Source organism: Glycine max, chromosome 3 (genome assembly GCF_000004515.6).
Source record: "Glycine max cultivar Williams 82 chromosome 3, Glycine_max_v4.0, whole genome shotgun sequence".
NCBI classification, from domain to species: Eukaryota; Viridiplantae; Streptophyta; class Magnoliopsida; order Fabales; family Fabaceae; genus Glycine; species Glycine max.
This window is the reverse complement of record NC_016090.4, coordinates 34,889,307-34,912,388: the sequence shown is the minus strand read 5'-3', so window position 1 is coordinate 34,912,388 and position 23,082 is coordinate 34,889,307. Positions and strand designations below refer to the sequence as shown.

The following is a 23,082-nucleotide window of genomic DNA, read 5'->3' as shown; positions in this document are numbered from 1 at the left end:
TATTAAAAAAAAAAACAACCACGGTACGATACGATGATTCGGCCAAGCGCACGCGCGCGTGTGCACGCGCACCTGTGTAGTAAAAGCGTGACCCGGGCACGGAGGATGTGGGGACGGCGCGTGAGCAATGCAGGGTGGCCCCCACCTCGATGGAGGGAGGGCGTAACAATGATGCAGTTAGTGAAAAAACAAATTGATTTAAGTCGTTGGGAGGGGAGACAAATGAGTCAGGTTTACAAGCCTTTTCCTATTTCTCTCTTTCTTTTCTTCTTTCTTCTTCTTTTTTTTTTTAAACCTTTTCAAAAAGCAATGCTAATGCCCACTCTTTAGATTCTTCTTCTTCTTCCTCATCCTTCTTCTTCTTCTTCTGCTGCTGTTGTTGTTGTTGTTGTTGTTGTAATTCTTCAACTTCAATCCTGTCTTGTCTCTTTCTCTTTTCTTGTTTTGCTTACCTGCAACCGGCTTAAGCTGTGGTAACTCCTTCTCTTAATTAATCACCCTTTTGTTTCGGTTATTACTCTCTTATTCTCTCTCTTGCATTTCCGTTTTGGTTGCATGCAACTCTTTCCTCTCTCTCATTCACTCTCACTTTTCATTTTTCTTTTTCTATTCTTTGCTTCAGTGGCCTTGCTCAGTTAGAAGTAAGATTTTGCTTTTTTTTTTTTTTTGTTTTCTTTTTTGCATTTGTAATTCCAATGGAATGGAAATTGAGGAATGTGGGTTGATTTGATGATATTCAGAAATGCATTTTGAGAAGTTGGTGTAATCAGAAGATAATGAATGCTCTTGGTTGATCTCAAATTATCAATGTTTTTACTTTGTTTCTCTCACTATGTTATGTTTTTTTTTTTTTTTTCATTTTTTCTTGTTGATTTATTGTGTATCAGGCCTCCGTTAATGTATGCAATTTTTCATTTTTTTGTTGTGTAGATCTATTTGGTTTCATGGTTTTGCGTGTTTGTTGGGGCAGGAGAAACTACGCTCTTATTTTTTCTTATCTGATTTTTTTTGTTTTGTTTCTATACTAGGAAACTGCTGCACTAACTTGAAAATTCATTTGATGATGTAGTTCCGTAATATGAATGCTAGTTGACATGGTGACTGCGCTTGATCCTTTTTTTTTCTCTCACTAAAAATAGAAAATAAATCACTTTAATGTTTTGAGATTAATAATCAACTACAACATAGCTGTCAGTTGATGTTATTGCTTCTAATCTTCCCCTTTGAATATTACTACTAATGCTAGCTGCTGCTACTACATCATTTTTTTTTCTAATAAGACGCCGGATTAATTTAATTCTTCCATCCTTTTCTTTTTCCTGTTCTTAGACGTATATGAATTGACTGACAATTGATGTGTTCGACCACTTTTTTCTGCTCAAACTAAAATGAATTCAAATGAAATGGCTGTTTTAGTCTAAACCCATCTTGTATCTTACATCAAACCAAATATATTCATCGCCAACTCTGATCTTTGGTGATTACACTTCAAGATTTTATCCTTCTTCTAAGTCTAATCTTTGGTAACAACATTCTTAAGCTTTTCATCGTTTTATACAGAACTAGGATGGTTTGATTTGCAATGTCATTCATAATTGGCAGATCATCAGCAACAGTGATGAGCTTTTGTTGCTTAGGTTTTGATTGTGGTTTAATCCCACCTACTTGCATTGGGTTGAATTTGGGATGTCCTTTCCCTGTTGTCTGACTCTGTTATGCTTGACATGGGATCAAATGTGTTTGATGCATCTTAAAGTTCATATAACATATGCATAACAAAGAAGAGTGAAACTCTAGAGCTTTAATTGTCCAATATGGTTCAGTTAAATGAAGACACGTTTATTTAGTAATTTGATTTTTCTCTCATGGTGAAGGAGCATTGAGTAGTAGACCAGATCACAGGAGTGTCAGCCATCCTTATTCCATCATGTTTTCTAGCTTTTAGGATTCTTTCATGGCTTCATCTTTTCTACATTGCATGTCATATGTCCTCAATCTACTTCACTAAGCTGGGTTTAATTGTAGTTTTTGATGAAGAAATGGAGTCTTCTATACTTCAATGTTGTTTTGATTTTGACTCATCATTGATATATTCTTAAGGTCTCATACTATATTGCAATTTTTTTTTACCAGATCACCAATTTTCAACATGACAAAGATAAGTCCTGAAGTTGAAATCAGGATGCCAATGGAGGCATTTCCGCCAGTTTCAGCTGATGTGAGCTTTATTTCTAATAGTTTTCCGAAGTACAAACTGGATGCTGATAATCAAGTTCTGGAAGAGCCAGTTGAGGATAACCAGGGTCCTTCTTTGAAGGACGTTATTGAACAAGAAGCTTCCAATTTGTCAGACCAACACAAGCGTATCTCAGTTCGTGACCTTGCCAGTAAATTTGACAAGAACCTGGCTGCAGCTGCTAAGTTGTCTAATGAGGTCTTCATTATTTTCTTATGGTCTACTGTTGATTATTTCTTTTCTTTAACACAAAAAAGCCAATTTATTCATCACTCCCCTGTTCTGTCAAAATACACATTAGTCTGGTAAAAAGCAAAAAATAAAATAAAATAGCAGGTTCAAGTTAGATCTCTTTTAGTTTTTAGGCAACCGAAACTGCCATTGTTGAAATAGATTTTGCTATTGACTACGAATCATAATTCATCCGATTGTTTTTTGGCACTTCATTTGAGTCATATTTCTTTTCTCAACTTCTGATGATCCCCCCTCCCATTCCTTTTGGTGTGGAATTCAGGCAAAGCTAAGAGACGTGGCATCTTTGGAGGGACATGTTCTTTTGAAAAAGCTAAGAGATGCCTTAGAATCTTTAAGAGGCCGTTTTGCAGGAAGAAACAAAGAGGATGTGGAGAAAGCTATCTCTATGGTTTGTTAGTTTATATTACGCCATGGTTGGGTATATTACATTGTTCAAAGTTTGAAATAGTATTTCATTTTGTCTGATGAGCAGACAAAAAATGAGTCTTCCTGACTTTTGAGCTTTCTGGCTTTCTTTTGTGGAGTATGTCTCCCTTTCTTTTCTTTAACCCCACATATTTGAAGCTATTTCAGAATGCACGAGGAAATTTCTTTTTCCTCTTCAATTCATGTTACTAATGCTAAGTATTCATAATTAACAATATATTCCTCACAGGTGGAAGCTTTAGCAGTTAAGTTAACCCAAAATGAAGGAGAATTGATTCAAGAGAAGTTTGAAGTGAAGAAGCTTGTAAACTTTCTCAAACAGGTCTTCTTCGACATCTAAACTTTTTGTAATTTGTTATAGAATCTCCTTCAAAACTTTCTGCTCATAGTTGTGATTTACTTGAACAATTTCTGAATTTTTACCACTCGTACTTTGATCAAATTCCAATATTTCATTTGGATATTTTTTTAACAGATTGTAAAACAATAATTAGACGATTGATAGTTTGACATGTATTTGTGTATTGTTTGGAATAAACTGTTACAAACTGTATTGCATAAATTTGTTGAGACATTCCAATCTCATAGAACGGTGCCTTTGGTTCCTTCCTTTTGCTGTCACCTTTCAACAAGATCAACATTGTTCCCTTTTCATTTCATATAATGGAATGAAATTGGTCTCTCTGAAAATTATTTTGTGATTTGGAGTCTCTTTTATAATGCATTGAAAGTGAAACCATGGTGATAATTATTCCTTAGTAGTACTAGTACTTCATTTAGACACTGATAAGCATTGCAATTATTTTTCCTTCTCCAGGGCTTTCTGAAATAGTTTTATTTTTCTAGTTCTTCCATTTAATTTTTTTTAACAAAAAAATAAAATAAAAATCAGAATCCATCTTTGTTCTATAGGCTTCTGAAGATGCTAAAAATTTGGTTAATCAAGAGAAGTCTTTTGCTTGTGCCGAAATTGAAAGTGCTAGAGCTGTGGTGCTGAGAATTGGGGAGGCTCTTGAAGAACAAGAAAAAGCTTCCCAAGCTTCTAAACCACAGGTACTAAAATGCTGTTTGATTACACAATTTGTGTGTATGTGTGTATAATTTTGCATTAATGAATTCATAATCAAGCATTACTTTGCAGTATAATAATCTTCAATGTACACAAGAGAATTATATGTATGGGTATAATCTAACCGTATAAGCCAAGAATTACTAAATAATACAATTTTAGGATAGAAAAGAAGGGTTTATTCTCTGTATGATGGACACTGCTAGAAGATAACATTTCCTAAAAAGACCTTAAATATAATTTATATATGTTAAAAGTTTCTTATGAACTTACTTTACTCATTCACCTATAGAAATCCTATGCATAAACATACAAGCTTGGATTTTCCGACTACCCTGTAAGTAGCTGTTTGCCAGTCATTTACATGATATCTTCATATCATGTTATATCATCCTTCAGTTTGTAATGTATATGAATGTGGAAAATTTGTAAAGGTGCTTTATTGATATTGTAGTTACTATTATGTTTTAGTACGTAAAGTGTACTCCATCTGTTGTTCTTCACTGTCAGGATGTGGATGGACTAGTCGAAGAGGTTCAAGAGTCTAGAAGAATCAAATTGTTGCATCACCCAAGCAAGGTGAATTGCTTTTTGCTTCCTCAATACTGTTGTTGCTGATGGTTTTTGCTTAATTTCACTATACTCCATTTTAAAATAATAATAATAATAAATTATCATTATTATTAATAATAATAATAATAATAATAATCATCCAGATATTTTCAAGAAACATTAGCACTCCAATTTTCCCATAATTTTGTACTTACACATCATACATCATGCTTAGATACTATATTTTCCTGTGAAAAATGAGAAATTTTGATTGAAACATTTGAAATGCATAGAAATGTCATCAAATGCTGAAATTTGGTTTGAATTGTGTAAAATAGACCATAACATATCTGGAAAATATTTTACATGCTAATTATTATATTCTGCTATACTTGTATCCTAAATCTATTAAAATTTTCATATCTACACTTCATATCATTTTGGATAACTTATCAATACCTGTACAATTAGGCACATGATAATTTAAGGATCCATTAACTAGAGTGTATTACAATTTGAATATTCTTCATATGGGTGAAATATGAGAATTGTATGGTTTCAGGTGATGGCCATGGAATATGAACTACGTGCTCTTAGGGATCAAATTCGAGAGAAATCTATATTTTCAATTAAGCTTCAGAAAGAGGTTTGTTGATATCTGGTTTTACTTTTACTTACTCTAATTAACTATCAAATTTATCATCAATTTGATTAGATTTGCAAACTATAATTTGGACACGCTATATCAAGATTTAATAAACTCAAATATACTTTTCTTGCAATAACTTCATTTCATCCATGCCAGCTAATCATGAGCAAGAGGAACGAGGAAAATAAATCTTGTTTATACATGTTAGATGGTTCTGAAGCTTTGGGTTCATATCTGCGAGTCCAGCCTTGCTCAGATGAAGTGCCACAGGTTTCGAAATGTTCATTTCAGTGGTACCGCTTGTCTTCTGAAGGCAGCTGGAGGGAAGTTATTTCAGGTATCTCTCTTTTAGTTGATACTCAATTGTGTTTCAGAATAACCAGATCGTAGTATTTGTATTGATTTATTTTAGTAACATTTATTCTTGATTCTGATAATTTGATATCCTTCTGGAAGATTTTCAATGACTCTATTATCTGTGTATATACAAATCAGCCAGTTTTGTTTCCACTGTAGATCTATACTTGAGATGTAAAACCATTCACGTGCCTGTGCCTAACAGCAGCTTTAGCTTTTAGGATAGTTGGTCCTTGACATGGTATCAAAGCCTTTAAGTCAAATAGTAAGTATTCGATTTATACTAACTCCATTCCAAATTTATTAAATTAAATTTAATTACACTTGAGGGCGAGCCCTGGTGCAGCGGTAAAGTTGTGCCTTGGTGACTTGTTGGTCATGGGTTCGAATCCGGAAACAGCCTCTTTGCATATGCAAGGGTAAGGCTGCGTACAATATCCCTCCCCCATACCTTCGCATAGCGAAGAGCCTCTGGGCAATGGGGTACGAAGTTTTTTTTTAATTACACTTCACCTACAATGTCAGAGGGCTAGGGAGGGGGTCAAATGGCCAGCAATTAGAAGAACGATCATCTAAGAGCAGGTTTTTGCATTTAGGATGGGATAGTAGGTGCTGGACATTTGTAATATGTTATTGTGAGTCTAGCTCGGTTCCTTGTAACAACCAAAGGAACCAGCTGACTACATAATCCTTATTATGTATCTTTAGTACCACTGGTACTCTTCATATATATAAAAATATCTATTTTTGCCGAGCAAAAAAAACACTGTACAAGGTAAAGTGGACTTGTACAGTGTCCATACTTCAAGTCTAAAGTGCTTTTGCATAAGTGTTTACTGGAAATGCAATATCTCTTTAGTGATATGTATTTACAATCCAGCAAATAAACTTTACAAATACACCTCTCTCTGTCTGTCATCATTGTCATGCTTTCCTGCCAAATATAGCTCCTATTAGTTCATTGACTTTAGAAGATGTATGGCTCCAATCTGGTGGTGGAATCCATTTTTATTTATGACCTCCATAATGAATATTGTTCTATGTATCTTATTTGACTATATTTATGCTGCTGTTTGCCTGACTGGGCTCCAACAGCTAATTTATCTTGATTGTTTTTAATTCTGTTTGAAGTTGGTTTGCCTTTTTTTCTCAGGTGCCAACAAATCAATATATGCTCCTGACCCCTCTGATGTTGGGAGAATCTTACAAGTAGATATTGTCTCAAATGGGAAAAAGCTCACCCTAACAACTAATCCCATTCAAACTGGTTAGTTTTATTACAGGCTTACCTTTTGTTTTTCCCAACTAATTATTTCTGGTTTTAGAATGCATGGTTGAGGTTGTTGTGTACCTGACAATACCAATAATGCATCTAGAAGTAGAAAAGAAAGGCTAACAGCTACCTATCTGTGTGTAACAGTTTCAGGACTTGGAAGCCATGTGGAGACACTTCTACGAAAATCTAATACTGATTTTAATGTATGTCATCTACAGTCTTTTTAGATTCAGTAATTTTAACTATTCCTGGTAGAAAAGGCTATTCAAATATCAACTTTAAGCATTCAATACAGAAAATGTAGAAAATGTGTGATTTAATTCAACAAACATTATAAAACATGTTTGTCTTTTCACAGTTGTTTCTTGAAGACAATCTTTAAAAGCTTAGAGTTAAATTCCATGTGGTCCGAAACCTTGATTACTTAGTTGAGAAATTTGCTTATAAGTTCTTGATAGGGGGTTCAAGACCCTCAGATGGAACATCTCTTTCCTATTTCTGTTCCCCTCCCCACCTAGTAGGATCCCTTTTGGCACTACCCTTGTGGTGGGGCCTTCCCTTAGGTCTGACAGATTTAGTACCCCAAAAGTAAATAAATAATCCTTGTGTTAGTTTAACATCTACCTGTATTATTACTGTTGCAACTTTTGACCAAGTTTTGAGTATTGTTTGGCCTTTCCCCCTTACTTCCTGTGGGTTATAAACACAACCACAAATTAGTTTCAAGAAAATATTACATCTTAGAGACAGATGTATTATTGATTTGCTCATTCTGATGTTTTGATAAAGGTGCATGCTATATTTTTTAGTTGTTTATGACTTTTGTAACATAAAATAGAGCCTTGTATTCCTTGAACTTTTCTGGTCTAAAGGAGTGAGTTTCCTACATGCATTATCAATTTATAACTTGTTTAATGTTTCACTTTTTGTGTATCTAACTATCTACTTTCACCTTTTCACACTCATTTTTATCTGCTTATCTAAAAGAGGAAGTTTGCTTTGGGTAAAATGGACATTTTTTGGCACAATAATTCTTACAGTTTGTATTTGGATTTTATACAGGTAGTTATTTCTCAAATGAATGGAAAAGATCACTCATCCCATTCTACTCATTCATTTAATGTGGGGAGAATGAGGATAAAGCTATGCAGAGGTTGGATTACAAAAGCTAGAGAGATTTACTCCCCATCAATGCAGGTACTGGCAACCTAGATTATCATAGTGCACTATTTCATCTGTGTACTTTTTTTTATGGTTCATCATCTTTTAAGTCTCTGTTTGACTATATCCCTTAAACTAACATTTTATTTTATCATAGTGCACTATTTCATCTGTGTACTTTTTTTTATGGTTCATCATCTTTTAAGTCTCTATTTGACTATATCCCTTAAACTGACATTTTATTTAACTATAGCTATGTGGCGTTAGAAGTGATGTCGCGAATGCAGCGAAGGTGTTGTTTTGGCAAGCAAGAAAGGGCCTCTCATTTGTATTAACCTTTGAATCAGAGAGAGACCGAAATTCAGCCATTATGGTTGCCAGGAAATATGCTCTTGATTGCAATGTATGCACCCCTTTACCTTGTTATCTACTGATTCATATGTTGACTTTCTTTGTCTCATTCTTTAGATATGTTACAAGTTTGCTTTAAAAGCTCTGCATGCATTTCCTTGCTGAAATGGATCCCTTCATGCAAATTAAAAACTGGTATTTTGTTTTTTAAATGACAGGTCGTGCTTGCCGGGCCAGATGATCTAGTGTAGGAGCAAAAATTAACTGACTGAGCTTTTCCAACAAACGTGAGATTTATCAGATTCTTGGTGTGAGTATACGTGTGTGCTTGTTTTGTTAAAGAAAGATATGATTTCATCTGTGATTGGGTTTTTCACTAATTGAGTTGCATTGTTTTAGGCATGGTTTTTTTATTTGCCTAATCATGTTGTACCAAACTCAACTTTTTTTTTATAATTATTAGTTCATTTGTTCATTGTGGCTAATTTGCATGTGCTAGTTGTTTTGTAATGTAAAGCATATCCGAAACATGGTATATACCAAAATTTCCTAATGATTATTGGCTCGTAAATCTGTTATTCAGCCTTAAGTTGGGAAGGAAATACTGATTAAGACTCAAGTGGTTATTGCTTAAAGATAAAAAATGAAAGTTATATCTTTAGCTTTATTCTTTTCTTACTAAAACCTATTGAATTATTGGATTCCATTGTTGTAAAACACTTCCATTTCATGAGATTTGGTCTACTATCCGCACATGCATGTGGATGTAATTGCACTTCAAAGAAGGCACATATACATGGCTAATTGCTAATGCTGTACAATGGTTTTCTTTTTTTTTGCTGAGTAGAATGGCTTGAAAACTAGAGATGTATGAATAGAGTTTTTAAAATAATGGCCTCAAAACTTGAGACGATGAATAAAGTCTTTAAAATTTTAAACTAATTGCACTTCAAAACAAAACAAGTGTTTTAGTAATTTATTGTTTTATCTATCAATAAATTTTTTTAAAAGTTTCCTATTATTTTTCTTACTTTTCTTCCTTCTTGATTATGCTATTTTCTTTTGGGTGTGAATGGATTGATATCAACAATAAATCTCATCAGTTTTGTTAAGAAAAAAATGAATTGAGGATGAATAAATAACTATATAAAAAGTAAATAAATTAAATAAACGTAAAAATCAAGAGTTAAATTTTCATTAACTTGTACGCAAATACATGATTGTGTTCGAACTTCAAATACAACACACCGAAATTGGAATACTGGCATAGCAACCATTGTAATTCTAATCCTTAATTCTAATAAAGTTTCTCACCTTAAAAAAAGTTGAAATACAGTTTTTGTCCTTTTAAGAAACTTTTTTTTTCGATTTAGTCCTACTTAAAAAAAAAAGTACTCCTTCCAGTCTTTATTATAAGGTCTAATTAACTATTAATTAGGATAAAGAAAATTAATTAATTAAGAGTATTAACGTTGTCTTAAATTAGTACTTTTTCTTCTAAATTATACTTATGAACAAAACTAACATTTTTTAAGGAAAAAAAAATAACAAACATTAATGGGTTATGATTCTTTTATGTCATATCATTCTAAAATTAACTTTAATGTATTTTTGTGAAAATAATTAATATAAAAAACATTTAAAATTGAACGTTATAATAAGTATCAAGTAAAACTTTTAATTTGAATTTTATTAGAGTTGTCAAAATTGATTTAGGTAGGTCACACTATAAAAAGAATAGGTTGGTAAAAAAAATGGACTGATTTGATTTGGCTAACCAGATCAAATTTATAAATTCTTAATCCAAATATTATTGTATCTATTTGGTCCAACATTGTTTATTTTTTTCTTTTAAAACTTGTATAAAATTAAGAAAAAATAGGATAATTTGACTAAGTTTGATGAGTCAAGCTGGACTAAGAAAAATATGACCTAGGGAAAATTCAGATTAGGTTACACTTGCCTTATTTTCATCATTTAGCTTGATTAGACTATTCAACACATTTATAAAGGTGAGTGAAAATCAAGAAAATGTATGTCCAAAATTAAGGTAAAAACCCCTCAATATAAAAGAAAAAGAAAAATATTACATATAATAAAAATGATAATATTGAAGAAAATGCATCTCAAAACTAAGGTTAAAGCCTTTGCACCCTAGAATTTACATATTATTGCCCAGAGCCACGCTCCACCGTCAGATTTTTTTAAGAAAATCCAACGGTTCAGAAACGACTTAAAAATTTGACCGTTGAAGGAGGAGAAACCTATATCAGTGTCTCCTCTCATTCACACCCATCTACGCTGAGAGAGAGAGAGAGAGAGAGAGAGAGAGAGAGAGGGGAAAGAGCTGAGTTGTACCCAGTACCTTGATTTCAATTCAAGAAGACCAAAGAAGAATTTCGCAAATGGCATCAAGACCCACGGTTCAACAACAAGCCAGAGGTATATTGTTTTTCTGAATCATCGTATATATACTCTCTGTGATGATTGATGCCATCTTTTTGAATCATTTTGTATATACAACTAGACTATGTTTGATGTCATGATGCACGTTTCTTTCATTGTTTGTTTCTTGTTTCCTCACAAAATTATGAATCTTTCTTGTCTGATCCTTTGAGGCCTTGGTTCAAATCTTCTTTTCTATTGGATGTAAACATGGAAAACCTTGCTCGGGACATTCAAATCTGTTTCAATCATTAACAGGTTTAAATTTCCCCAGCTTTGGTTATTCAACAATCTTTACAGAGCAAAAGGGTCTCTCTTGTTAAGTTTTTTTTTTTTGTCTTAGGTGAATCTGTTTTGCTAAAAAGTTATCGATCACCTTTTTGAATGAGTGACTCTTTTACAATTTCATATTTTTTTCTTCTTCTTCTTCTCTCTCTTTCTCTCTCTCTCTCTCTTTCTTTTTCACTCTCAATAAATATTAAAAGTTATATTTTTATGATTATTTTAGGAGTTTTGGTGCCAAACTACTTGCCACTGTGCAAGCACCAGCAGCTGCTGAAAACAACATGGTGAATTACTCTCTATATTAGTTGTTCAATGTAGTTTAATGATCTAATCAGGTTATGACTGTTTTTTTGTTTTGGAATTGCAGAAACAAGCATGTGCTAATGTGGCTGGAGCTCCTCCTGTTGCTAAAGGAGTTGCGCTGGCCAAAAGAGCGGTGGCCCCCAAACCGGGTCAGAAGAAAGTGACTGTAAAACCTAAGTCTGAGGAAGTCATTGACATTGATGCTAGTCCAGATAAGACAAGAAAAAGGAAAAGAAATCATGCAGTCTTACTTCAGTATTCACAGCTCGAAGCAAGGTAGTTTGAGATAATTAAAGTTGAATGAAAAATAAAAAAGAACCTTATGTGTCTGTCTGAACCATGCTAATTGCTATGTAGATGTATGCCATTATGCCTCTTTTTTTCTCAAGAAATTCTTGTGTGATGTTCTATCGCATGCGGCATAACTAACAAGCCGAAGGATCAGATTCTTGACATCGATGCTTCTGATGTTGACAATGAACTTGCTGCTGTGGAGTATATTGATGACATTTACAAGTTCTATAAGCTTGTTGAGGTATGAACTATGAAACATGGTTCTCTTGATCTTTCTTTTCGTGTGTACTGTTGTGTGTTTGATGAGGTGTCATTCTAATATGTGAATGTGCATTTGATGCATGAAGAACGAGAGCCACCCCCGTGACAACATAGACTCACAACCTGAGATAACTGAGAGGATGAGAGCTATACTAGTTGATTGGCTGATACAAGTCCAAACCAAGTTTGAACTTTCACTTGAGACCCTTTACTTGACAATCAATATAGTTGATTGGTTCCTGGCGGTTAAGAATGTTCCAAAGAGGGAACTGCAATTGGTTGGCATCAGTGCTGTGCAGATGGCAACCAAGTATGAAGAAATCTATCCCCCTCAGGTAAGTATAATAATTTGTTGCTACCTTTATGTGCTCATTGCTTTACTGGCCTTTTCAATGAATGTCAAGGGAATAACACTTATCTTGAATTGCAGGTTCATAACTTTGTCTTCCTCTCAGGTAGGGCTTACACTCATGAACAGATACTGATTATGGAGAAAATCATACTGGCCAAGCTGGACTGGACTTTGACTGTGCCAATACCTTTGGTTTTCCTACTTCGTTTTATCAAGGCATCAGTCCCAGATCAGGAGGTGTGTGTGTGTGTGTGTGACCTTTTGTGTTAAGTCTTTTTAAATTATGATTCTTGCTTTGTTTTCATTTAATGTTTGGCACTTTGGCTGGATTTCTTTCTTAAATTTTGCATTTTCCAGTTGGAAAACATGGCTCATTTTCTGTCTGAGTTGGGATTGATGAATTATGCGACTGAAATGTATTGGCCATCAATGGTTGCTGCCTCAGCAGTCTTTGCAGCTAGATGCACTCTGAATAAGGCTCCCCTTTGGAATGAGACACTTAAGCTGCAGACAGGTTACTCACAAGAACAACTTATGTATGTGAATCTAAATTGATCTTTCTAATATTGTTTGGATTTTAATCATTATTATCATTCAATTGTTGTCTAAATTAATTCTATTTGACTTTGTTGGTTGCAAACACAAACAGATTGTGCTAGATTATTGGTGTGCTAGATTATTGGTAGCTTTAGTAGTTAAGATGAGTCAAAATGAAGGAATTGATTCAAGAAAAGTTTGAAGTGTGTTTGTAAATTTTTATAGATTCCCCACCAGAACTTTTCTCATAGTTATGATTTACTTTAACAATTTCTAAATTTTCACTCTTAAAGCTTTGACCAAATTCCAATACTATGAGAAATACTAATGTTTATACTTAAATCGTAGTCTTATAAAAGAAAAGAAGACTCTTCAAAACTCTTATAAATACTAATGTTAAAAGAAAATCTTCGTTTTCAAGTAAAAGAAAATATTATGGATCATAGAACATTAATTTCCAATAAATTAGCGTAAGTGATTAGCTTCCACATGCTCAGTGTTAATAGAAATATTTAATGATAAACTTAATATAAAACGTTTGTTGACTATTTAAAATACAAAATTAGTACCTTTCAAGAATTATATTTTAAAATTACAACTGATGTATAGAGTACTTAGACTTTTTTTTTAGATTAGATAGCTAAATTTTAATCAATGAATCTAAACTTAAACAAGGATCAAAAGATACAACTAACTGTCTTTTTTAATTTTAACAATTTGAGTGTGATTTTATAGTTCATTAGATATGAATATTATTATTTTATGCTAAAATTATTAAATATAATAATTTAAATTTAAATGTTTTTTTAATCAATTGAAGTGTAAAATGAAAAAAAAAAATATTTCTGACCATTATATTATAAATAAAAATATAATAATAATATTTTTAAAATTTAAAGTATATAAAAACATTTAAAATAATTTAATGTTTAAAAATTAATTATATTATATGTAAATTAATAAAATTACATATTAATTAAAAGCTTGTTTTAAAAAAATATTTTAATCTTCTATAGATAATTTATGACTTCCCTTAAAAAAGAATGGAAAAATGTATTACAAATGTTTTCATTGATATATATATATATATATATATATATATATATATATATATATATATATATATATATATATATATACTTTATATATTAAATTTATTAGATATTAAAATTAAGTATGGACTGAGATTTTATATAAATTTTAAAAAACTACAAAATATCTTTTTGTCATTATGAAGCAAATGTCCTATAAAACTTTAAATTAATAAATTAATCTATAATCTATAACGGTAAAAGGAGCTACTTGGCGTTCCAATCCAGTTTTGTTAACTGTTTTTTTGGTTACTATGTTTTTAAGATAACTATATCCTTACTTATTAAAAAAGGTTATACAAAATCGAAGAAATTACATGATTATTTTTAAATTATAACTAAATGTCCACTCTTTTTTGAAATCATGTTACATAATGTTAAATTGATAAGTATAAACTTAACGCCCATTGTTCTTCTTCTTTTTTGTATTCTTCCCACAAATGAAGTAATGGAAACGTTTTTTCATTCAATTTCCTAAATGTTATAGTTTCTTCACTGTTTTCTCTTTCCAATTATGTTATACTTTTATCTCCCATTCATATTGTCATCATTTTTTCGTTCTCAACATCCAATCATTCTCATCCATGATTGGTCACAATTATATGGTGAAGAAATGATGATAATTCCAGAATTCTCACCCTTTCTTAGTTCATTTCTTCTACTTGACATCTGCATTCTGATTATTTCTCCTTCGTATATGCATGATGTTGTAGATGTTTTTCTTTGTTTATTTATCATCTTTTACTTTTATAGAAAATTTTGTTCTATTTGGGATTGGTCAAACTAACTAACAAATTGTGATATTCTTGGGAACAGGTTCATGGAAGATGATGCATGTTTACTACGTCAATTTCTTCAAATCTTTTTCGGGTTAAATGCATGAAATCCTTATATTTTGGTCGAAGAATGAAATCTCGGTATGATTGAGTTTGTAGAAATAACTCTTTGATTTTGATTTTTTTTAATTGAATCAGATCAAGGTCATATTTTATGCTCCATGTTCTTAAATTCTTTTAACCCCTCTTTTCAATCTCTCCTATTTTTTTTCTCCTGCTAAATGGTCCTCCTGTTATCTATTCAATTTCATTTTTTTTTGGCTTAATTTTGTTATCAGTTTTTTGGTATTACAATTTGTTGCGTATAAATTTGCATACAAAATATTTTCTCGTGTTTCGTATATCTGATCATTACATTTGCTTTATTTTTATACTAGTTCCTTGTCTAACAGAATTTATCATTTATTGCCAAGTAATATTCTACTGAAATGCTGGCTACACAATTTTGGTTATGCTTGTCCCCTCTGAGGTACACCAACAAATCATTAGCAATTTCACACCACCAGGTCAGCTTTCTTTTACGAAATCTTGCCTTACACGTAATCTTTAAGGTAAGAGGGCTTTGTGATGACCCTCTTAGCTTTTCCTTCTATCTGCACCTCTGTTTTCTGCACTGGCACCATTAATTTCTGCACTTTGTCCTCAGCACCCTGTTGTTGAGCTTTTGTATCATCCTCCACCCCTTGAAAAATCACCTTGTCCTCAAGGTGATAATCCTCCTTCAATTGAGCCCAATTTTCCCATGATGTCTCATCTGGGGACAGTCCATCCCACTGAACCAGCAGCTCTAGAGGCCCCTGAGCTGTAGTCCAATGAGAGTCTAAGATAGTCAAAGGCGTGATCAAAGGTTGATACTGGATGAATTGTTTCGGCCAGTGAACCTGTGGAACGGATTTCGACAACCCTTTGGAATGGTTTTAATAATGAACAATGGAAAACAGGGTGTATGCGAGCTTCTGTCGGTAACCTAAGACAATAAGCAACAGACCCAATGCGTTCCTCAATTTGAAATGGACCATAAAACCGCTTCTCCAGTTTGCCCGTTATGACCTATGATCCCTTTGCTGAAACTTGTCGATGTGGCCTCAATTTTAGCATGACCCAATTGCCTGTGCGGTAGACCACCTCTCTGCGTTTAGTATCAGCTATCATCTTCATGCGAACCTGAGCTTTCAGAAGCTTTTTGCGGATAGCTTGAAATGTGTTCTCTCTGTTAGTTAGCAATTCATCAACTGCGTCAAGAGTAGAGGAACCAGTGATGTAATCAGGGAAATTAAACGACTTGCGATCGAAGGTAACTTCATAGGGGGTGGTGCCCGTTGTCGCGTTCCAAGCTGTGTTATGAGACCATTCCACCCACAGGAGGAGTTTGCCCCATTCCTTTGGCTTTTGATGCACAAATGCTCTTAAGTATTGCTCGATGACTCTGTTCAAAGCTTCAGTCTGGCCATCACTTTGTGGGTGATAAGCTGAGCTCATCCTGAGCTGCGTGCCACTGTGCCGAAAAAGTTCTTGCCAAAATTTGCTAATAAACATGGGATCATGATCCGAGACCAAGCTACGGGGAAGACAATGTCCATGAACAAGGATGCCACGGTGTGAGCTGTCTGTGTAATAGGGAGCATGCCCAAGTGTATCCCTTTTGAAAATCTATCCACTACGACCAAGTGTTGCCGTGATAGGAGGGAAGCCGTGTGATGAAGTCAAGGGATAAGTCTTCCCAAGGGCGTTGAGGAACAGGTAGAGGACATAAGAGGCTGGCAAGGCGCTTGGTCTCATATTTAGTGTGTTGACAGTCCATGCACTGGGATACGAACTTGGTGACATCGTTCCTCATTCCTGGCCACTCAAAATTTTCCGACAAGCGTGCGATGATCTTGGTGATGCCCATGTGGCCTCGCGATGGATCTCCGGAGTTAAGCCAAAGATAAAAAAGCTCAATAGAAACGACGAGGGAAGACTGATGATGCGATTTGCGAGGTCCTCGAACTCCGATAGGTAATGAGCAACAGAACCCCTCTGTGTCAATTTGAATAATGCTCCCGTAGGATCATCGTACTGTGATGGTGCAAAACGTGCTTGCAGGGCTTGGAGGAAGATAGGCCAAGACGTGAACTGACCATTCGAGGTCATCCACTGGAATCACGCCAGTGCTCTGCCTTCCATGTAGAAGGAAGCAATGGTGAGCCTCTCAGTTTCTGGTGTACGATGATATTCGAAAAACTGATTGATTTTGAAAACCCAACCTAGGGGGTTCGTACCGTCAAACCGTGGGACATCTAATTTCATGCGGTGTGTGTTTGTAGGGACAGTGGGGGATGGTGGAAAGGACATGGATGGTGAGGCTGAGGCGGAGAGGGCGGGGGAGACACGGGTAAGTAGTTCCTCGATTTTTTGGATCAAGGAATTCATGGATTCACCAAGGGAGGATTGATTTTGGGTAAGGCGGAATAAAATTTCATCAGGTCAGTCAGGGGTACCCATGGCTGTGCGTGAGTCAACACGAGAGCACCAAAATTGATACGCAAAAACAGAAAAGAAGCTGGATACGAGGCTAGCACCTCCTGAAGAAAGGTAAGGAAAATGAAGCTTTTGTATTTCGTATATCTGATCATTACAATTGCTTAATTTTATACTACTTCCTTGCTTAACAGAATTCGTCATTTACTGCCAAGAAATATTCTACTGAAATGCTGGCTACACAATTTTGGTTATGCTTGTCCCCTCTAAGGTACACCAACAAATCATTAGCAATTTCACACCACCAGGTCAGCTTCCTTTTACGAAATCCTACCTTACACCTAATCTTTAAGGTAAGAGGGCTTTGTCATGGCCCTCTTAGCTTTTCCTTCTATCTGCACCATTGATTTCTGCACTTTCTCCTCAGTGTTAGATATCATATATTTTATATTTATGTATATCTCCTATTTTGATTATATAATTAATCTTGTGCATATTCTGTCCAGATTCTTAGCTAATTAGTGTCCTACTTTCTAGGCTAATTATGCTCTTGTATATTGTATATATTCTCACGTTACTAATGAGAAAAGGCACGGATTCAAACTCTTTCATGGTATCAGTTTAGTTTTGATCCTAAAATCTCTAACAACCACCTCTCTTCCACCCTTTTATATTCTCCTTCTGCTGCAATTCTCCATGGCCGATCAACCCAAATTTCATCTTGCTTTGACTATCACCAATGTTAAGTCCCTCATTCCCATAATGTTGGATGCGGAGCATGACATGTATCACTCTTCGACGGCTTTATTTAAGGTCCTTGTTAGGGTTCATGATTTACATCGTCACATCATTTCTCTTACGGAGGCACAGGAGGTAGCTGCCTATCCAAAGCCATAGACCCTGCTCTATGGAAACGTCTCGATGCCGCGGTGCTTCAATATACTCGAAATTACGTGTCTTCGGTTGCCTATGTTTTCCTCTCTTCCTGTCCACTCCTATTCACAAATTGCAAGAAAGGTCCATTCCTTGTGTCTATCTTGGTCCCGTCCCAAATCATAGAGGTTCAAAATGCTATGACATGTCAAGTAAAAAAAATTTTATTTGTCGTCATGTGAAATTTGTTGAAACTAAATTCCCTTTCTCTAAACTTCACTCCCCTCACAAAGATGACTATACTTTTTTGGATTTTAATCCCATTTCTCATCACTTGCACCACCAAAGCAATACTCCTCCAGATTTGGCGCACCAAGCTGACCATACTTTCCGTCCTAGGCCTGTGGCGTCAACAGACCCACCTCAACCCGCTCACTCCTCTACTTCCGATACTGTCACATTGCACGCTCTTGACCAGCAGCCTGGTTCGCCCCCTTCTTTTCGTATGCGAACTGGGTCATTCCACCAGCAAGCCCATCATCCCTCCCCAGATCGGCCTACAACCATTCCCACACCGTTGCCAAGTCCTACCCCTCATCCCATGACAACTCGAGCTAGAAATGGGATCTACAAACCAAATTCGAAATATTTTTCTAATTTTCATGCCATGACTACCACTACTATATCTCCCTTACCCAAAGATCTAGCTAGTGCTATTCGTGACCCGAATTGGAAAAATGCAATGTTAGATGAATTTAATGCTCTTGTTGCTAATAAAACATGGGAATTGGTACCTAGGCCACCGGATGTGAATGTAATCAGGTCTATGTGGATTTTTTGCCATAAACGAAAATCTGATGGTTCTTTTCAGCGGCATAAAGCCCATCTTGTAGGTGATGAGAAAACACAGCAGTCGGGTGTTGATTGTGATGAGATCTTTAGTCCGGTTGTCAAACCGGCTACTATTCGTACTGTTCTTAGCATTGCAATTTCTAAATCTTGGCATATTCACCAGTTAGATGTCAAGAATGCTTTCTTGCATGGCTATCTCAATGAGACAGTTTATATGCATCAGCCCATGGGTTTCTGTGATAAAGGTTGTCCGGATCATGTGTATTTACTAAATAAATCTCTCTATGGCCTTAAACTGGCTCCACGGGCCTGGTATCAGCGTTTTGCAGATTTTGTTGCCACCATTGGTTTTTCTCACAGTAAATCTAATCACTTATTATTTATTTACAGTCAGGGCTTGGATATGGCATATATTTTGTTATATGTTAATGATATTATTCTTACAGCTTCATTAGACCGATTGAGAAAGCATTTTATGGCTCTCTTGGGTGCTGAGTTTGCTATGTCCTCTCAGCTTCTTTTTGGGGATTGCTATGTCCCGCGATGCTAATGGTATGTTCTTATCTCAGAAACAGTACACCACAAAAATCATTGAGAGAGCTGGTATGGCTAATTGCAGCTCTTGTCCCACTCCTATTGATACCAAACCAAAACTTAGTGCATCGAAGGATTCACCTTATGAGGATCCTACGAAGTACCGCAGTCTGGCTGGTGCCTTACAATATCTTACCTATACTAGACCTAACATCTCTTATGTAGTTCAACAAATCTGCCTTCACATGCATGATCCCAAGAACGAGCATATGAGTGCTCTTAAGCGTATTTTACTCTATTTGCAGGGTACTTTGTCTTACGGTCTACACTTGTATAAATCCTCTTTCAACAAGCTCATTTCTTATACTGATACTGACTGGGGAGGATGCCCGGATACTAGACGTTCTACTTCCGACTATTGTGTTTTTCTAGGTGACAACTTGATATCATGGTCGTCCAAAAGACAACCAACTTGGATCTGAAATTTATTACTTGAACTACATTGTCCTATTCCTAAAGCTACTCTGGTTTATTGTGACAATGTGAGTGTCATTTATTTATCAGGAAATCCGGTACAACATCAGCGTACCAAGCATATTGAGATGGACATTCATTTTGTCAGGGAAAAAGTCGCTAAAGGCGACATACGAGTTCTACATGTTCCTTCCCATTATCAGATCACCGATATTTTTACCAAGGGCCTACCTCGTATTTTATTTGAATATTTTCGAGCCAGTCTCAGCGTTCGTGAACCTCCTATTTCGACTGTGGGGGTGTGTTAGAATATATGATACATATATTCTATATTTATGTATATCTCCTATTTTGATTATATAATTTATCTTGTGCATATTCTGTTCAGATTCTTAGCTAATTAGTGTCCTACTTTCTAGGCTAATTATGCTCTTGTATATTGTATATATTCTTTCACTCATGAGAAAAGGTAGGGATTCAAACTCTTTCACTCAGCACCCTGTTGTTGAGCTTCTGTATCATAAAGCCTTCAAGTCAAATAATAAGGATTCAATTTATGCCAACTCCAACTCTATTCCAAATTTATTAATGTAATGTAAAGTGGACATGTATTTCATTCTGCTTGAAGACTGACAGGACAAAAATTTAGTCTTCCTGATTTTTTACTTTTCTGGTTTACTTTTGTGGAACGTGTTTCCATTTTTTTTTCTCATTTATTTCTGGCAAGCTATTTCATTATTCGTGAGGAAATTCCTCTCCATCTCATACTACTAATGTTGAGTAGGTTTCTCATTTTTTTGGTTACTATGTTTTTAAGATAACTATGTCCTTACTTATTAAAAAAGGTTATACAAAATCGAAGAAATTACATGATTGTTTTTAAATTATAACTAAATGCCCACTCTTTTTTGAAATCATGTTACATAATGTTAAATTGATAAGTATAAACCTAACGCCCATTGTTCTTCTTCTTTTTTGTATTCTTCCCACAAATAAAGTAATGGAAACATTTTTTCATTCAATTTCCTAAATGTTATAGTTTCTTCACTGTTTTCTCTTTCCAATTATGTTATACTTTTATCTCCCATTCATATTGTCATCATTTTTTCGTTCTCAACATCCAATCATTCTCATCCATGATGGGTCACAGTTATATGGTGAAGAAATGATGATAATTCCAGAATTCTCACCCTTTCTTATTTCCTTTCTTCTACTTGACATCTGCATTCTGATTATTTCTCCTTCGTATATGCATGATGTTGTAGATGTTTTTCTTTGTTTATTTATCATCTTTTACTTTTATAGAAAATTTTGTTCTATTTGGGATTGGTCAAACTAACTAACAAATTGTGATATTCTTGGGAACAGGTTCATGGAAGATGATGCATCTTTATTCCGTCAATTTCTTCAAATATTGTTCGGGTTAAATGCATGAAATCCTTATATTTTGGTCGAAGAATGAAATCTCGGTATGATTGAGTTTGTAGAAATAACTCTTTGATTTTGATTTTTTTTGTAATTGAATCGAATCAAGGTCATATTTTATGCTCCATGTTCTTAAATTCTTTTAACCCCTCTTTTCAATCTCTCCTTCTATTTTTTTTCTCCTGCTAAATGGTCCTCCTGTTATCTATTCAATTTCAATTTTTTTTTGGCTTAATTTTGTTATCAGTTTTTTGGTATTACAATTTGTTGCGTATAAATTTGCTTACAAAATATTTTCTCTTGTGTTTTAGAAAAGATAGGACAATATTCATGCTTTATGGTCCTTGGAAGTTATTTTTTCTCTTGGTAAAACATTTTTTTATGTGCTCAAGTCTCTACTCTGATATTGGACATAGAGCATCGAGTAATCGATTGCAATAACTTATCAGTTGATTAATTAATTCCCAAGATAAGCCAATATTTAAACTTTCGCATATACCATTTTCTTCCACATTTCCTATTTTTTTCCAACAAGCCTTCTCTTTCAATTCACTTTTAATTTCATCATAGTAATCTTACTATAATGGATATTTATTTCCTTAATTTTTGGGTTTTTGCTTGAGCAGTTGCATTTTAAGAAGTTGAGTGTTAAATAATAGTCACTAAATCAAACGGACTTATCTAATGGGAAGATTTCTTTTCAGAAGCTATAAGGTGAAAACAAAAAAGAGTTTGTAGAATTATACCCCAAAGTGTGATTTACATTCTGACTGAATTCTTGATGCAAATTCTTTTTCCTGTATGTTTTCCCCTTAAACTAACATTTTATTTAACTATAGCTATGTGGAGTTAGAAGTGATGTCGCTAATGCAGCGAAGGTGTTATTTTGGAAAGCCAGAAAGGGCCTCTCATTTGTATTAACCTTTGAATCAGAGAGAGACAGAAATTCAGCCATTATGGTTGCCAGGAAATATGCTCTTGATTGCAATGTATGCACCCCTTTACCTTGTTATCAACTGATTCATATGTTGACTTTCTTTATCTCATTCTTTAGATATGTTACAAGTTTGCTTTAAAAGCTCTGCATGCATTTCCTTGCTGAAATGGATCCCTTCATGCAAATTAAAAACTGGTATTTTGTTTTTTAAATGACAGGTCGTGCTTGCCGGGCCAGATGATCTAGTGTAGGAGCAAAAATTAACTGACTGAGCTTTTCCAACAAACGTGAGATTTATCAGATTCTTGGTGTGAGTATACGTGTGTGCTTGTTTTGTTAAAGAAAGATATGATTTCATCTGTGATTGGGTTTTTCACTAATTGAGTTGCATTGTTTTAGGCATGGTTTTTTTATTTGCCTAATCATGTTGTACCGAACTCAACTTTTTTTATAATTATTAGTTCATTTGTTCATTGTGGCTAATTTGCATGTGCTAGTTGTTTTGTAACGTAAAGCATATCCGAAACATGGTATATACCAAAATTTCCTAATGATTATTGGCTCGTAAATCTGTTATTCAGCCTTAAGTTGGGAAGGAAGTACTGATTAAGACTCGAGTGGTTATTGCTTAAAGATAAAAAATGAAAGCTATATCTTTAGCTTTATTCTTTTCTTACTAAAACCTTTTGAATTATTGGATTCCATTGTTGCTAAAACACTTCCATTTCGTGAGATTTGGTCTACTATCCGCACATGCATGTGGATGTAATTGCACTTCAAAGAAGGCACAT

The 23,082-nt window shown here is 34.5% G+C and overlaps 1 protein-coding gene and 1 pseudogene across 4 annotated transcripts; both read left to right on the top strand.

Moving 5' to 3' along the window:
- Positions 1-213: 213 nt before the first annotated feature.
- On the top strand, positions 214-8,885 carry LOC100816432 (stomatal closure-related actin-binding protein 3). 3 transcript variants are annotated; one of them, XM_014773726.3, is made up of 14 exons: positions 214-473; positions 623-641; positions 2,134-2,434; positions 2,751-2,879; positions 3,147-3,239; positions 3,830-3,970; positions 4,497-4,565; positions 5,101-5,184; positions 5,344-5,524; positions 6,698-6,811; positions 6,965-7,023; positions 7,883-8,017; positions 8,235-8,384; positions 8,551-8,885. In XM_014773726.3, the coding sequence occupies exons 3-14, from the start codon at positions 2,150-2,152 to the stop codon at positions 8,581-8,583; spliced, it is 1,473 nt and encodes a 490-aa protein (XP_014629212.1). In that variant the 5' UTR covers positions 214-473; positions 623-641; positions 2,134-2,149; the 3' UTR covers positions 8,584-8,885. The 3 variants fall into 3 exon arrangements, with proteins under 3 accessions (XP_014629212.1, XP_003521113.1, XP_040869946.1); XM_003521065.4 differs by lacking the exon at positions 623-641; XM_041014012.1 differs by lacking the exons at positions 214-473; positions 623-641 and adding an exon at positions 933-1,523.
- Positions 8,886-10,451: 1,566 nt separating this feature from the next.
- On the top strand, positions 10,452-22,689 carry LOC100790727 (G2/mitotic-specific cyclin S13-7-like; annotated as a pseudogene). The gene is made up of 13 exons (XR_005890679.1): positions 10,452-10,469; positions 10,641-10,774; positions 11,286-11,346; positions 11,430-11,641; positions 11,799-11,900; positions 12,007-12,255; positions 12,351-12,509; positions 12,630-12,808; positions 14,717-14,817; positions 15,150-15,242; positions 21,298-21,398; positions 22,194-22,343; positions 22,510-22,689. The product of XR_005890679.1 is annotated as a G2/mitotic-specific cyclin S13-7-like (transcript).
- Positions 22,690-23,082: the final 393 nt, after the last annotated feature.